The 17,251-nt window shown below is 40.7% G+C and overlaps 1 protein-coding gene and 1 pseudogene across 2 annotated transcripts in view; one reads left to right on the top strand and one right to left on the bottom strand.

The window, feature by feature from the left end:
• The window catches only part of LOC110543637 (olfactory receptor 10AG1-like), a 186,092-nt gene extending 169,897 nt beyond the window's left edge, over positions 1–16,195 (bottom strand). The window contains exon 1 of one of the 2 annotated variants that reach the window (XR_009592932.1): positions 15,851–15,904. Coding sequence is in view for 1 of the 2 variants with exons in the window: in XM_060387412.1 (XP_060243395.1) it covers positions 15,851–15,924 (74 nt within the window). In the remaining variant the exon portion in view is untranslated. Of the gene's footprint in view, positions 1–15,850 lie in introns of both variants that reach the window. The other variant, XM_060387412.1, reaches the window with a different exon arrangement.
• Positions 10,553–11,481, top strand: LOC110544372 (olfactory receptor 5J3-like; annotated as a pseudogene).
• Positions 16,196–17,251: the final 1,056 nt, after the last annotated feature.

Genomic DNA, 17,251 nt, shown 5'->3' with positions numbered 1-17,251 from the left:
TGCTGGTTCGAGTCTTTCAGAGTCTCTCTGTGGTTGGCCCCTGTCCTGTTCCCTGTTTTCCCCCTCTTCCAATGATCATCCTGTTTGCCTTTCTGAATGAAGTTTAATAACAGTATACGTGTCAGGAAACCCAAATGAACACATGATAATGTTAGTGTTCATAATTAATTACAGTTTTGTCAATGCTAGTAGCCATTTATTGTTCAGAAGGTCTAATATCCAATGGAATTCACTGACTCACTTATGACATATGCCCTCTACTGTCAACAGAATTGATGAGAGCAACAGGGTTCACTTCCAGCTGTAATTATGACACTTTTGGATCATTCCGTTTTTTTCGGTTGGTTTGTGTGTGTGTGTGTGTGTGTGTGTGTATAACTATTGTTGTTTCTAAATAAGCAAGATAAGAAATATATAGTAAGTTGAACTGGCAATATATTTTAAAATAACCAAAGGCCATGAATGGATAGGACCTAGACCCTCTGCTCAGATGTAGCCCATAGGCAGCTCCCTCTAAGTCAGCTCCCTAGCAAAGGGAGCAGGGGTTGTTTCTGACATGAACTCAGTGACTGGTTGTTTGATCACCTCTACCTGGTGGGTGGTGCAGCCTTGCCAGGCTACAGAGAAAGACAATGCAGCCAGTCCTGATGAGACCTGAAAGGCTAGGGTCAGATGGAAAGGGAGGAGGACCTCCAATATCAATGGACTAGGGGAGGGTCATGGGAAAGAAGAGGGAGGGAGGTGGGACTAGGAGGAGATGAGGGAGGGAGCTCCAGCTAGGATACAAAGTGAATAAATTGTAATAATAATAAACAAATTTAAAAAAATAAAATAACTAGCCACCAGAAGACCAACAGAGCCAAAAAAATCTGGGCTTACGGAGCCCCTACCGAAACTGATGAATCAACCAAAGGCCATGCATGGAGAGGAGCTAGACCCTCTCCTCAGATGTAGCCCATAGCAGCTCAGTCTCCATGGGGGTTCCCTACCAGGGAAGCATGGGCAGTCTCTGGTGTGAACTTGGTTGTCTGATTTTTGATCACTTCCTCCTAGTGAGGAGGCCATACTGGATAAAGAGTATCCAGACAGTCCTGATGAGACCTGATAGGCTAGGGTCAGACTGAAGGAAAGGAGGACCTCCCCTATCTCCCCTATCAGTGGACTAGTGGTGGGACACAGAGGGGGAGAGAGGAAGGAAGGGTGGGAACAGGATGAGATGACAGCTGGGATACAAGGTGAATAAATTGTAATAAAGTAGTAGTAGTACTACTAGTAGTAAGCCAACGATGGATGGAATTCTTCAGAATAATTAATAGGAGAGACAGGAGCTGATTTTAGAATATGTAAGGAAGTCAGTTATACAACCTTCTACTTGGGGATCAATAGGTTGGAAGGTGAATTACAATAAATCATAAAGACATGTTCATTTGAATCTCCAAATTGTGTATGATACTGCAAGCAAAACTCTGGATGATGACAATACAAATGTAGGGAAAACAAGGCTAAAAACTATTTCTTATAATAAATACTTAATGTCCATTTTCTATTTGTTTTTATTTGTGATGTATATGTGAAAAAATTAAAAGTTTCAGGGAAACACTGTACTAATAGTTAGAAATAATTTTGTAAAAATAAGTAAATAAAGCTTTACCTACTGTAAAATTTGGTTGCACCATAAAAGCAAAATTAGTTTGCAAAGAATTATGTTAATATTTTAACTATCTGCTTTATTTTTACGCCTTTCTTTTGGCATGAGAAATGGAAGGCAGTTGATATTAGAGCCCTGAGTTTTAGAGTAAGGTTGATTCTGAGATGTTGAGTGTTAAAAAGAAAACAAACAAGTACAAGGAACTTTGCAGAAGATTTAATTATCATGCACAAGGCCTTGCATTCAACATCATAAAGCATACACACAGACACACAATCATACACACATTCACACACATACACTCACACAGGAGACATTAATTTTAGATACATAAAGTGAATATGGCAAATTGAATCTAAGAACACATAAAAGATATCATCCACCATGACCAAGTAGGCTTCATCCCAGGCATGCAAGGTTGGTTCAATATATGGAAATCCATCAATGTAATCCATCATATAAATAAACTGAAGGAGAAAAACCACAGGGTCATCTCCCTAGATGCCGAAAAAGCATTTGACAAAATCCAACACCCATTCATGTTTAAAATCTTGGAGAGATGAGGGATACAAGTCACATACTTAAACATAGTAAGGGCAATATACAGCTAGCCTATAGCCAACATCAAACTCAATGGAGAGAAACTTAAAGCAATCCCACTGAAATTAGGGACAAGGCAAGGTTATCCACTCTCCCCATATCTCTTCAACATAGTACTGGAAGCCCTAGCTAGAGCATATACAATTTTTTTAACATATATAATTTTTAATGGACTTTTTTTTTAGTCTGGGCTGATTATCCTACCTTCAAGACCTAAAGACCATCTGATAAAATCCCCATATCAGACATGTGAAGGCCTCTTTTGAGTTTCTGGCCAGAGCTTCTGAAAGATAGGAAAAATATGCTGTCTACTGCTGCTGTTCTTGCTAATGCACCAGAAGTAAAAGGTAACTCATTTATGAAGACACCATACACTTCAGAAACAGAGCCCAGAGACCCAGGAAATATAACTGTCATGACGAGCGCCTCTGAGGAATGGTTTCATGGGATCAAACTATCTACAGGATGGAGGTACAAAGAGTCTCACTCAACTAGGATACCCATGAACCACATCAACATCCAGCATGGTATGATTACTCTATGGATACCTGTGGGTGGAATAATGGCACACATAACTTGGTGGTAGTGAACATCTCTGTAATTGGACATAATATCTCTTTAATGAGAGGTATAACAGGCCTGGTACAGGAGACTTACCTATCTATTCAGTTGAGATAAAATTGGTATTGGAAGATAATATACAACCACTACTATTGGAGGTTGGTCTGATGCTTGTAACTAGCTCTCAAGATCTGGCCTCACCAATCTGTGTTGTATAAATCTACCTGATTGGCTAATTAAACAGCCTACATCTAGGCAGGACAGAATGGGGTAGGCATGGCTAAAGTTCCTGGGCTTAGGGAAGACAGAAAGAATCACAAGAGAGAGACAGAGGGGAAGAGATGAGGAAGGAGGGGGTCATGATGTGTCATTGTGGACAAATAGCCATGTGGGCTGAGAGAGAGGGCTCCAATAATGGCACAAAAACTCCCAGATTAAGAATATAAGCAAGAACCATGAGATTATGGATGGAAGGTAGACGAAATGAGGAATATTTAATTGAATGTCATTAAATGAGGGTTGGGAGATGGATGGTAAAGATATTAAGAGAGTGTAAGTAAAATATTTGGCTGGCCCACAGTAATTAAGGCAATTAAAATCTATACTCCTAGGCATATATCCAAAATATGCTTAAGTACACAACAAAGAAATTTGCTCAACCATGTTTGTAGCAGATTTATTCATAATAGCCAGAACCTGCAAACAACCCAGATGTCCCTCAACAGAGTACTGGATACAGAAATTGTGGTACATTTACACAATGGAATGCTATTCAGCAATTAAAAACAAGGAAATCATGACATTTGCAGGCAAATGATGGGTTTTAGTAAAGATCTTCCTGAGTAAGTCATCCCAGAAGTAGAAAGATTCACACAGTATATTCTTACTTATAAGTGGATATTAGACATATAGGATAAACATATTAAAATCTGTACACCTAAAGAAGATAAACAAGAAAGAGAACCTGGGGTAAGATGATCAATCCTCACTCAGAAAGACAAACAGGATGGACATTGGAAGAAACAGGAAACAGGATATGAGCCTGGTACAGAGGGCTGCCAGATGCTGAGACTCATAGCCAAACTTTGGGCAGAGTGCAGGGAATCTTAGGAAAGAAGGGGAAATAATAAGACCTGAAGAGGACAGAAGCACCATAAGGATAGCAACAGAACCAAAAAATCTGGGCACAAGGGTCTTTTCTGAGACTTATACTGCATTAAAGGACCTTTCAGGGATGTAACCTAGAACCCCTGCATAGATGTAGCCCATGGCAGCTCAGTATCCAAGTGGGTTCCCTAGTAAGGGGAACAGGGACTGTCTCTGACATGAACTCAGTGGCTGGCTCTTTGACTACCCTCCTCTCCCCGGGGGGAGGGGGAAACAGCCTTGCCAGGCCACAGAGGAGGACAATTGCACCCAGTCCTGATGAACCCTGATAAGTTATGGTCAGATGGAAGAGGAGGAGGACCTTCCCTATCAGTGGACTTGAAGAAGGGCATTGGAGGAAATGAAGGAGGAAAGGTGGGGTTGGAAGGGAATGAGGAAGGGGGCTACAGCTAGGCTGCAAAGTGAACAAACTGTAATTAATATAAAAAATAGAAAATTAATAAAAAGATTTCATAATGTTAAACATAATGAAATCTATACACCTAAAGAAGATAAACAAGAAAGAGAACCTGAGGTAAGATGAGAAAGACAAATGAGAGGTGCATTGAACATAGGAGAAAACAAGTAACAGGACAGGAGCTTACTGCAGGGGGTCCCTGAAAGACTTTACCTAGCAGTGTATCAAAGCAGATAATAAGTCTCACAACCAAACCTTCGGCAGAGTGCAGGGAATCATATGAAAGAAGGGGAGTTAGTATGACGTGGAAAGGATAGGAGCTCCACAAGGACCTAATATATCTGAGCATAGGTGTCTTTTCTAAGACTGACACTCCACCACAGACCATGTATGGATATAACCTAGAACTTCTGCTCAGATGTAGTCCGTGGTAGCTCAGTAACCAATTGGTTTCCCATAGTAAGGGGAACAGGGACTATTTCTGACAGAACTCAATGGCAGGCTCTTTCACCTCCCCACCCCCCAAGGGAGGAACAGTCCTGCTAGGCCACAGAGGACTTTGCAGCCAGTCCTGAAGATACCTGATAAAACAGGGTCAGATGAAAGGGGAGGAGGTCCTCCCCAATCAGGGGACTTGGAAAGGGCAGGGAGGAGATGAGGGAGAAACGGAGGGTTTGGGAGGGAATGAGGGAGCATATACAGCTGGGATACAGAGTTAATAAAATGTAACTAATAAAAAATAAAAAAAGAAATTTAATAAAAAAAAGAAAAAATCTAACATGTGTCTCTGTCTTAATACTTGTGATAGTGGGTTAAATAATACTGCCATGGTAATCACTGAGGTAAAAACAAACGTTTAGCCCAACACTCATCTTTTTTATATTTACTTCAACACCCTACTTTCCTAAACCATCATAATACCTAACAAAAATCTATACAAAAGATAAATGTAATCTTTAGCCCTTATCAAAAAAACTTCTCTTTGCAATGAAGACTGATACAGAAAAACACAATCAATCAATATACGGGGTTGTGGAGTCATTCCCAGTGGGTACATTTACAAAGGACTCTCTTACCTAAGCCTCAGGAAACATTGTTCACGTGGGAATGGAAAGAGTTTAAGAACCAGAGTGTCAGAAAATTTGCTGGAGAGTAAGTCTTTTCTAGGAATGTCAAAAGCTGCACCCATACAATCTTACCAGCATAAAGTAGGCCTAAACATTAAGTCAAAAAAGATAATATTAATGGACATGCCAAACTAGTTTGGGAAAAGTCTTTGAGGCCTCAAATCTAGACAAAAAAGTATAAGCAACTGAGAAAATTTGGAAAAGGGAATTGAGGTCTTCCCCTTGGAAAAATACATCAGTCAGTGTCCAGTGCCAAATACTGAGCCCTGAAAACATATATAAATAATATTATATGGACTTAACAGTTTATCTTTGGGAATATATGTATATATAGAAAAACACATACATGCTATCACAACTGATGGCATGAAGACATAGACTTTAAGCAAAGCAAGAAGAGGTCTATACGAAAGGGAAGGAAAATGTAAGTTAAATATAAAAATAAACAAAAAGTGTGGAAATAAAATTATACGTTGATTAAAGACCCTTCCAGTGCCCGGAACCCAGCAAGCAAGAATTTAGTAAATAAAAACTGTTCCAAGGAGAATATGCTTGACCTTTGTTCCCTGAGAAAAATTATCATTTAACAAAAACTCTGATAGACTAAGATCAGAAGGAAGGAGAGGAGGATCTCCCCTATCAGTGGACTTGGGGAGGGGCATGTATGAAGAAGGGGGAGAGAAGGTGGGATCAGGAGGGGAAGAGGGAGGGGCTTATGGGGGGATACAAAGTGAATAAAGTATAATTAATAAAATAAATTAAATTAAAAAACTATCTTATTCAGCTCTTATTAGTATGTTTAAGTAACTGTAGATATTGAAGTTATTATTCTAGTTTACTGCTATTTTTGTATGCAGTACAAAATTATTTCAGTATGTTGCCTATATAGTTTGGCTTCCAATGACATATTAGTGACTTACTTGTACATTTACTCTAAATTAAAAACATTTAGAATGCTTTTTAAGCCTGAATTGAAGGTTCCTTTACATTTTTAATAATTATTCTACTCAGTGTCTCAGTGTTCCAATGTGACAAAAAAAAAAAAATATATATATATATATATATATATATGTGCTCTAATTGGCTATATTACCAATATCACAGAATATCTAGTGTATGAAAATATACAGAGGAACATAACTACACATATACATTTCAAATAAAGCCTATCCAAGTTATTTGTATTTCACATTGAATATATATATATGTATATCCATAATTACTACCATTAAAAGTTTTAAAATGATTTGACAATAGAAGTGTTTGTTATTATATCAATGTTCACATATATGTGATATGCATTTACAAAATAAATAAATAAACTATGATGTTAAATTAGAAATATTTTCTATTTATCATTTCTTTGTATTGCTACATTTTTGGAAAGACAGCAAGGCCCTTAACTTCCTCAGGGTTACCTGTAGCTTTTTTAATGAATCCCAGTGTTTACAGTGCCCTGGGAATTCTATCCTTCAAATGCAAAAAGCCAAATATAAACTCAACAGAATGAAAATTTAGAAATAAACCAACTCTGCTTCTTCATATCAGGTAGGTGTCCTGGGTGCATATTGCAACAATCATTTATGAATTTCTTCACAAGTTTTCAAAATGAGCAATGTCCCCGTGCAGGAATAAAAAGTGATGCAAAGCCACGTGATTCTAACCATTCTGCTTATTAGCCAAATGCTACGGTCAACAGTTGCTTCTGAGACATGCTGTACGCTTATTCTACATTTCCTCTGATAGCTATGTTTAGTAGTGTGTATTTTCAAAGGTTTTGAGTTGAACACGGGATTCAGTTGAATAAATCTTTTCAAATATAGGATTCCTATAAAGTGTTGATGTTTGTTAATTTGAGTAAGAAAGCAATAAACAAAATATTGGCTTAATTATCAGAGCTAAGCATTAGACTCAAATGTATATTTATTAAAATATAACTTATTTTAAGAAAACAAGAACAGGTAACATATTCCAAACAAAATTGCCATCCGCTAAATTAAGATATCAGTGATTAAATCAATGAAATTAAACAAAACAAGAAAATATTATAAATTCATTTTTAAATAAAACTCAATAGGAGCAAATGATGAACATTATTAAACCAAAAAATTATTTTAAAAATAAATTAAGCCAAAATGTGAGTGTAAAATTACTCAACACAAACTTATTTTGTCTTTATTTTCTGTGTTTTTTAACCTTAAATCAGCAATGAATAGCTCCGTACCTTATGTTAGGTGTGACAGTTTTTCAGGGTGTTTCCAAGTGATATCCACAACTCCCCCTAAACAGAGCTACTTGGTTTTAAAAAGCTCTGAGTGCTCTGGTAGAAAACAATCCATCATTTTGACTTTTGGTTTCGGTAAACTACAGAAAGTCAATGCTGATTACAGAAAGTCAGTGCTGACTTGTAATATTTTACTTGTTATTTATTGATGAGACAAATCTGAGCCCCTACTCTATCATTCTTTATTATAAAAGTCAGGGAAATGTCATCCTTAGGTGATTTGGATACCTTGATTGTGGAATATTAGATTTACAAATATTTAGCTAACATGTAGTTTTCTGTCAAACTCGTGTGAAATTTTCTCTAAATTTGTTTTGCTGAAAACTCTTGTGCACGAGCAAATTATATATTCCTTCATTAAGAAGGACCTTTTCTAGGGGTTATCTGGGTGACCTGAGGTGGGTCTGCTCCTGACTGGCAGCTCAGTCTCCATGTGGATCCCTGACTGAGGGGAGCAGGGGCTGCTGCTATCATGACCTCAGTTGACTGCTTTTTGATCACTTGTTCCTGATGATGCAGCCTTGCAGGGCCATGGAGGAAGAGGATCCAGGCAGCTGTGATGAGACTTAACAAGCTATGGGCAGATGGCAATGGCAGAGAACTCCCCCTTTCAGGGGAAGGGAATGGGGGGAAGAGGGAGGGAGAGTGGGGCTGGGAGAGCTGAGGGAGGGGGATTCAGTTAGGATATATAATGAATAAATTGTGAAGAAATTTTAAATTAAAAAATTAATGATTTGAAGCAAAAAAGAAAGAAGGAAAGAATTTCCCGTAAGCATTATTTTCTCACATACTTTCTAAATATATTAGAAATCAACAAATAATATTATTTATTTGAGGTTATATTTTTAAATTAAATTAACCTAATGATGCAAATTTTATGAATTAAAAGCTATAAGTCATCAAATTTGTCATAAGAATATAAATTCTTGCTTAAAATAGATTTGTGCACATGACTTCAGGTATTAAAGGACAAAAGAAAAATGTCAAAGCATTATGAAAAAAACCTGATTTTGGCTAACACGCAATTAAGAGTAAACACTGCAGCGAATCAGAGTACTTATGGTAAGTGCTACTTACTGTTAAAAGGCTAATTTTGTCAAGCAGTGGAGCAAGGTCATTTAAAGAATGACCTTTAATAATCATTTAATAATATCATTATTAAATTTCATTTTCATTTCACAGTGCAGACACCCTCAGTCTCATTTTATTTATTGTATGCTATAAATTAAATTGCTTTCTATGTGTCTGTTTATATTTATAAAACATAAATGTACATCTATAATATATTTATATTGTGTTTTACTGTTTAACTTACATAATATGATACTGAATATTTTAGGTGCTGTTTTGCACTTAGTATTTTTTAAATTTTATAAATAAAGAAAAAACAGGACTACATTCCAGACAATGATAGTACCTTAGCTACTTTTCTATTGTGAGCAGATTCCTGATCAAGACAACATTTTTAAAAAGTTCTTCTCTCAGGCCGTTCACCCCGGTCGGTTTCCCTCCACTTCTCCCGATGTGGGCAGTGCTGAGAGAACTTTGCTTGCTTGCTTGTTCTCTTTCCCCTGGAAGGCCGGCTTCTTCTCTTTCATTCTGGAAGCTTAGAACCTGTTCCTCATAACTGCTGGGGGTGCGCTCTGTGAATGTTATGTCTCTGCATATCCAGTTACCGCTTGCTAAACTGACAGAGCTAAGCACTAGCCGGCTCTCGGTGTTGTTATTTCTATGGCCCTTCACCAGCACCGTGCTTTGTAAACATGTATTCTTCCTCCCTTGCTTATTGGCTGTCACAAAGAGCTGATAGCCAATAGCTGAGCAAGAAGTGGGGCAGAACTTCCAGGCAGAGAGAAGGATCCTAGGAGAAGGCGATGCAGGAGATTGGGGACAGATGCGGAAACGACAGGACAGACTGCAGTGGAGCAGAGAAAGGTATAGACCTAGCCGTGTAGCAGATCACGACAAGAAAGATAGCCGTGATTGTGGTCACATAGAACAGGATAGACATGCTACAATACGTCTGATGGGCATCGCAGGCTTCATGCGGGCCCGCTGGTTAGGAGAGTGGGGATATCTCTGACATGGACTGCGTTGCCTGCTTCCAGATCACTTCTCCCTGATGGGACTACTAGGCCACAGGGGAGGGAGACTAACTTAGTCCTCAAGTAAGTAGATGAGCAGGGATGTCTGGGTAAGGAGGCTCCCCTATTCTGAGGAATAGGGGAGAGGGGATGTGGGAGGATGCTGGGACTGGGAAGAAAGAAGGGAGGGGTCTGTAAATCAAATTAGTCAATAAAAAAAAATGAAAAAAAAAAGATAGCTGGCATAAGCTTAGAGTACCGGGGAGACTGCCCAAGCTGAAAAGCCTAAGCTTTAAAATATTAGAAAGCCTCTGTGTCGTTATTCATAATGCTCTTGGGTCCTAGGAAGTTGCCCTGTACATGATCTGTTCACTAAACTCTCTACCAGGAAAAAAGAAAAAGAAAAGAGACTTGATTCTTACTGTGTCTTTCAGAGTATTGAACCTTTTTAAAGTTCTCCTTCATGTGATACACAATGCTAATTTTAATTTATGATGAGAATAAAAAAATTAAATAACTTTCCACACTTGGCTAATATGAATTTAACTTGGATTGTTATATTTGGTGAAAACTTTGCAATTCTTAAAATATATGTTACTAGAGTAATTCCATGACTACAAACTGTAATCTCTGGACTCCCCATCCCCATGTTCTTTGCAGATCTCCTATAAGGAAAGTACATCAATGGCTGAGAGAGATTTGAGTGTGATAACTAAGTGCATCCTCCTGGGACTGACTGCTGACCCTACACTGGACTCCATACTCTCTGTGCTGTTCCTCTTAATCTATGTCATTACTGTGGCAGGCAATTTGTGGATTATCATAATAATTTTAGCTACTGATCAACTTCATTCCCCCAAGTACTTTTTCCTTTGTCACTTGGCTTTCTTGGATTTCTGCTATTCGTCAGTCTTTCTTCCGAAAATGCTGATAAACTACTTGGTAGGACAAAAAACCATCTCGTACCATTGCTGCCTTCTCCAGTATTCCTTCGTCAACATGTTCCTCACTGCAGATGCTTCCTCTTGGCTGCAATGGCCTATGTTGCCATCTGCAGTCCACTTCACTGCAAATGTCTCATGACCCCCACACTTTGCATCTATCTGGTGTCTGCCTCTTACCAGCTGGGGTGTGACAACTCACTTACCCACCTGAGGAGTCTCCTCAAACTGACTTTCTGTGGACCCAATGTGGTTGACCACTATTTCTGTGACATTCCATTGCTTTTTAAGCTCTCCTGCTCTGATACCCACCAAAGTGAGGTTTTATTCGTAGTTCTTTCAGGGGCTACAACCATAACTACGTTTCTGATAGTAGTCACCTCCTCTCTGGGGATTCTTACGACTGTCCTGAAAATACATACCGCCAGAGGAAGTTATAAGGCGTTATCCACATGTGCCTCCCACCTGACTGTGGTAACACTCTTCTATGGAACAGTAATATCTACTTACCTTGGAACCAGCTCAAGCTATCCACAGGATACAGAAAAAATCGTGTCTGTGTTTTACACGCTTTTGCTGCCAGTGCTGAATCTTTTGATATACAGCGTGAGAAACAAAGAGGCCAAGGAAGCCATGAGAAGAATGCTTAAGAGAAAAGTATTTGCCCAGTAAGCATAAAATCCAAGTAGAGAAATTTTAAGGCACATTTACTGATTCTACACACTAAGATGTGGTTAAAGACCTGTAGTGTTCCAAGAAGGGGCAGGTAAGACATCTTGAAAGCAGTTCATGTTCAAACACACCTTTGTGGCAGGCGTTTAATTGTTAATGCTTGTATTAACATCATTAATTATTCATCATTCTTTTATTTTCTCATATATGTGGTATATATGCGCCATAATATGCAAATATTATATACATAATATAATATATATATTTGTAATAACATTACAATATTACACTTTCCCACCAGCTCAAGCCCCATTGTTTTCCTAGGTAGACCCTTTCTGTTTGTAACTTGTTTTGGGGGAGCATAGAAGTAGTTCCAAGAATTGCATTAAGGTTACAGATGGGACAGATGTGAGGACTTATTTCTGTCAAAATGATGTGGAAAGAAAAATTTATTCATATTCCCCAGAAACAAATAAAAGATCTATCTTCTCAACAATTACAGACACAAATCTGTATAACTAGTTTAACGGTGAAAAGGAAAACAGGATAGGGAAACGTGTATGAAAAACAAAAAGCATTTAGCTCAGCACTAAAAGCAGACAGGAAACATTCACAGCGTTTGTTTTATGCTGCTGCCAGTGTGCATTTCTGTCTTGTTTTCTACATCAACACCCCATGGTATTTTCTCTCCTCCCTGTGTGAAGATGCCCTAAGGAATAGATCATTGCCATCTCGGTTTTCACAAACTTCTGCCATAGTAAAGATAAGTACTCTGACAGAGTGTTTTCCCCCTTTGCAGAATATCTGAAGTATTTTCTTAAATAACTTCATGTCACTGGTATTCACTTTTCATTATTTGTGATTCTCTTTTTTTTTTAAACCACCAAACCAACTGATTTACTAAATGTGTAGCACATATAAGCATTTGACATTACATACAGAAAAAAAAAACCTGGTAGTAAACCTTCAATGATCACATTCTATAAAAAGGAAAAACAAATCATTCCATCCAAAGAGGAAAAAACTGCCTATAGTAAACCTCCTCCAAATTACACATCCATGATATAATCCATAAGTAACTCTGTATGTTTCATCTGAGCCAAAAGAACAAAAACAAATGGTAAAACAGCTTTCTGTAGCCCAGCCTGGCTTCAAAGTCACACAATCCTCCTGCCTCGGATTTCTGAATGCTGGGCTTGTGACTGCAAATGTGAGCCTACACCTAGCCAAGCCATTCTATTTCTCAAGAGCAAACAAGTCTTCAAATCTGATTTTCTCCCTATATCACTTGTTCAATCTACCAACTACCAGAGAGACTGGTCTCAGTCATATCTGATACATAAAACTAATCCTAATGGGGTTAAAAGGGAAGCAGGAGCAGACAGCTGGCACTCACCAGTGAAATCCCAAGGGGCCAGAATCATCACTTCCTCATCTCCATCAGCTCTTGCCAAGACCCTCTCCTTCATGCCAGGCACCATGTTTCACGGGGGACAGTTTGTCCACACAACCAGGTAAGCCCCTTGCCTCGTGAGAGTCATGCAGGCTAGCCAGGCTGTCAGTTACAAAGCCCCTAAACCCACAAATGTAGAAATTGCTGGGTAGCAGCCCAGGGGCTAAGGAGCCAAGAGTGGCACATGGAAGTCTCGACCTTGGAGCTGAAGGTGGAGAAGCGCAGGGGTAGAAGGTGGAGGTGCTGAATCATCCTTAACTCTGAGATCCTGTTGAAAAAGTCTTTGGTCTTCAAAACCTGAGTTCTCTGAGAGTCGAAAGGAAGAAACATACACATTCCAACAAGCACATGCGAGTGGATCGATCCATCTCCAAATTGATAACTGGGAACTGGGCCAGCAAATTAATGATGCTGTGGATGTCACTTAAATCATCTTTTAAAAGAAGACTGCTTGGATGTTTCAAGATGGTGGTTGATGAGGATGGAGAAAGGAAATACAGGTTATGAAAGGGTATGGAAGATGGAAAACAAAGGAAGGAATATTTTTAAGTAAAAAAAAAAAAAAAAAGCAATTTATTGAGCAGGCGATAAGGCCCATAGATTACTGTAAACAGATAATAAGACTTGAAGTCATATAAAAACCAAAGTCTAAAAAAAGTCTTCTGACTGCAAATTATACCTTAAAATGACAATATTCCAAACTGGAGCCAGGTTGACAGCAGTTGTCATCAGAACATGGTGTGGGGCAGTGAGATGGTTCAGCAGGTACAAGGCTTGCTGTGCAAAGCTCATGACATGAGTTCAAGCCCCACGACCCACATAAAGGTGGAAGGAGAGACCAATCCCACAGAGCTGTTGTCTGACCTTCACACATGCCCACCACGGCACATTGATCCCCACCCCCAACACACACACACACACACACCATGCACAGGTGTACTTTTTCCTCTTTAGTAAACTGAGGCATCCAAAGGAGGGAAACCATTTCACAGAAACTGGGATGCTTCTTAGAAAACCTTTGCATTGGAGACAGTGAGGACTTTGCATCTTACAAATAGTGATAAGTTAGAAACTGTTAAGAGCAGCCACTCAGCCTGCTCTGCGCTGGGACAAGTAAAGAGGTCAGAGCGATCATGTCCCACGTCTGTGAGATTACCAGGATCTAAATGTTTTGTTCTCAAAGATGTTTACACTTCCTGACACATGCCCAAAGGCCCTCACCACTCGCTATCACCGCATTTAGCAATTGGTTGATTCTTGTAGAAGTTGTTTGGTTGTTCACCTGTTTCTGAAAGAATATCACAAATCCACCTGATCGATGTCTTGCTTACAGGCACATGCTGGCAAACAGCTAAAATGCAATGTTGCCAGCCGGGCGTGGCTGCGAAGTCATTTGAGAGGCTGAGGCAGGAGGATTGATTGCCACTAGTTGGGCTAGCTAGTGAGTTCCAAGCCAGCCTAGGCTACAAAGTGAGACCCTGTCTCAAAACAAATAAGCAAATTAATTAACTAACAACCTCAAACAAAAACAAAGAAAAAGAACTGAAATACATAAAATACAATAATGAGATCAGGACAATAGTGGACACTGTGGCGGGCCGGATCAAACATTCCTGTCTCAAAGCAAACAAGCCTATAGTATGCAGTATTTCTAGAGCTTTCCGGTAGACCCGACCCGAGTGCAAAGAACGTTCACTTACGCCTTTGCCTCATCCATGCAGAACTTCTTTTTTTCTTTTTTTTTTTTCTTTTATTTTTTTTTATCAGTTACATTTTATTAACTCTGTATCCCAGCCGTGTCCTGATCCCTCATTCCCTCCCAGTCCCTCCCTCCCTCCCTCATCTCCACCGTGCCCCTTTCCAAGTCCACTGATAGGAGGGGACCTCCTCCCCATTCATCTGATCCTGTTTTATCAGGTATCTTCAGGACTGGCTGCAAAGCCCTCCTCTGTGGCCTAACAGGACTGCTCCTCCCTTGAGGGGTGGGGAGGCCAAAGAGCCAGTCATTGAGTTCCTGTTAGAAATAGTCCTTGTTCCCCTCACTTTGGGAAACCAATTGGTTACTGAGCTACCACAGGCTACATCTGAGTGGAGGTTCTAGGTTATATCCATACATGATCCTTGGTTGAATGTCAGTCTCAGAAAAGACCCTGTGCCCAGATATATTTGGTCCTTGTGGAGCTCCTATCCTTTCCCCATCAGACTAACTCCCTTCTTTCTTATGATTCCCTATACTCTGCCAAAGGTTTGGTCATGAGTCTTTGCTTTGAAAACACTGCTAGTTAGAGTCTTTCAGATGCGCTCAGTAGACTCCTGTCATACGTTCAATGCACTTCTAACTCCAATGTTTGTTTACCCAACTGAGTCTACGGCAGCAAACTGAGAGAGGGGAGACAGGACTCCGGGAGCTTCGCCGAGCCCTCCATTGGAAGAGAGCTACACGCCGGCTCTCTGCATCAGCTAGGCGGTGTCCCAGGCGCTGCCGCAGGACTCTGGGTACCAAACCCGGTGGCCCGGGCGGAAGCTGGTATCAAGGCCAATACTGGGAGGGGAACCAGGTTTGCCCTGCTGCAAAGCAGGTCCCCACTTCCCCTCTTAGGACCTGGGATCTGGGGTGTGTGTGTGAAGTGGCTTCAGATGCCTAGTCAATTGGGCGCCCCACCGGCCATCCCCCCCGGCTGCCAGCCCACCGGAAGAGAGGAGAAAGGTTGGCGAGCTGCGGGCAGGGTAGACTCGACGGCTGCGGGAAGGCTAGGTCGCCGCCCTTAGGGACCCATGACAAAGATGCCAGCCCCGCCCCGACGCGAGGAAGACCCGGGAGGCTGCACACGGCTGCGCTCGAGTTTGCGGACCGCTGCCCCGGCGGGACGTTGCGGCAGGCGAGGCCACCTCCCCGGGCAGGTGGCCACGGCTCACCTTGCTGGCGGGGTCCGCGGCGGCGGGGTCCTCGGCGGCTCCGGCGCTTCCCCCGCGGGCCCGTGCCCGCTCATCTCCAGCTCGCTCGGCGTGTTGCTCCCCGCCGGCGGCTCCGGGCTCCGCTGCTCGGTGGAACTGCCTGCGCCAATGGGTCCGAGGCTCTCCTGCTCCCGCCGGCCAGCCGCCTTCCCGGGACTGCGGGGACGCCGAGGGGCGAGCACACGCGCGCCCAGGACCACGGGGACTAGGGGCGAGGAGCTGCGGCTCTCTGCGATCCTGCTGAGGACGCGCCCGGACTGCGAATGAAGGCGACGCGCTCGTGGCAAACTCCTTAAAAGAAAAAAAAAAAAAAAAAAAAAAAAAGCCACCTTGTAGCCTCCTCCCCCTCCTTGTTTTTCCCTCCCTTCATCACATGAGCACAGCCCAGACACGCCTTGCAGCATCTCCCTCAACGCGGCTAGGACCAGAGGCTCCGGGCTAGGTCCCCAGCAGCCCCCCCAGTCCCCAGGGCTCCCCAAGTCGCTAAAAAAAGACAAGGGCTTCGGGGTCTGCTCCGGGGTTGCAGCAGGTTCTGGGATAGCAAGCTATTTGTGATTCTTTCAAATGATGAATCTGAAATGTTTAATGTCTTCTATAGTAGATAGGCTTCATTTTCCATCATTGGCTATTTTAAAATAAGATTGTCATTTTTCTTCAAGATCAAAAGGGAAAGGAAGAAGGAAACCCACATATTAAAATATTCATTATTAAGGAGGAGAACTGATTACAGAAGCAAATTGTATCTACATTTTTTTACAACTCCCTAAGGCTAAACAACTCAGATGAAAGGACCTGAGAATGGACCACAGGTCAGACATGGCCAAAGTCTGAGAGACAGACATCACAGACACATTATTTTATGCTTACCAATAAGCCTTCTTCCAGTTCACATTTATAAATAGCTCTTATTTGTTATATATCCTAAACATCTTTCATTGAAAACTGTAAAAACGAATATTTAGTCAACACTAGGAGGTTTTGTTTTGTTTTGTTTTGTTTTGCCCCCTTGTGGAAGTTTTACATCCTTCAGTTGAATAGAATTAATGCAATATCATTACAAATATCATCAATTACCTCAGAATATACTGAAAGTCACAAAAGCTCAGAACTTAAGAACTTCCTCAAAATAAGTCTTCTGAAAAGCCATTTATTTTACAAATAAAATGGTACTCAGAAACATGTGTTACATTTACGTCGTTTATTTTAGTTGAGAGTACATTAACATCTTTGTTCTTCACTGCCGCTGTCTATAGTTGACAAGAAAGCATAAACTGACCTTGCTATCTAACATATTCGTAACATTAATAATGTAATTGCAAGTTTATTTTTTCTTTTTTATTATTGTTTATTATTATTAGTTAC

The sequence above is a fragment of the Meriones unguiculatus genome, chromosome 7, assembly GCF_030254825.1.
Source record: "Meriones unguiculatus strain TT.TT164.6M chromosome 7, Bangor_MerUng_6.1, whole genome shotgun sequence".
Lineage (NCBI taxonomy): Eukaryota > Metazoa > Chordata > Mammalia > Rodentia > Muridae > Meriones > Meriones unguiculatus.
Note: the sequence above shows the minus strand (reverse complement) of the source record. Positions and strands in the feature narration are given on the sequence as shown.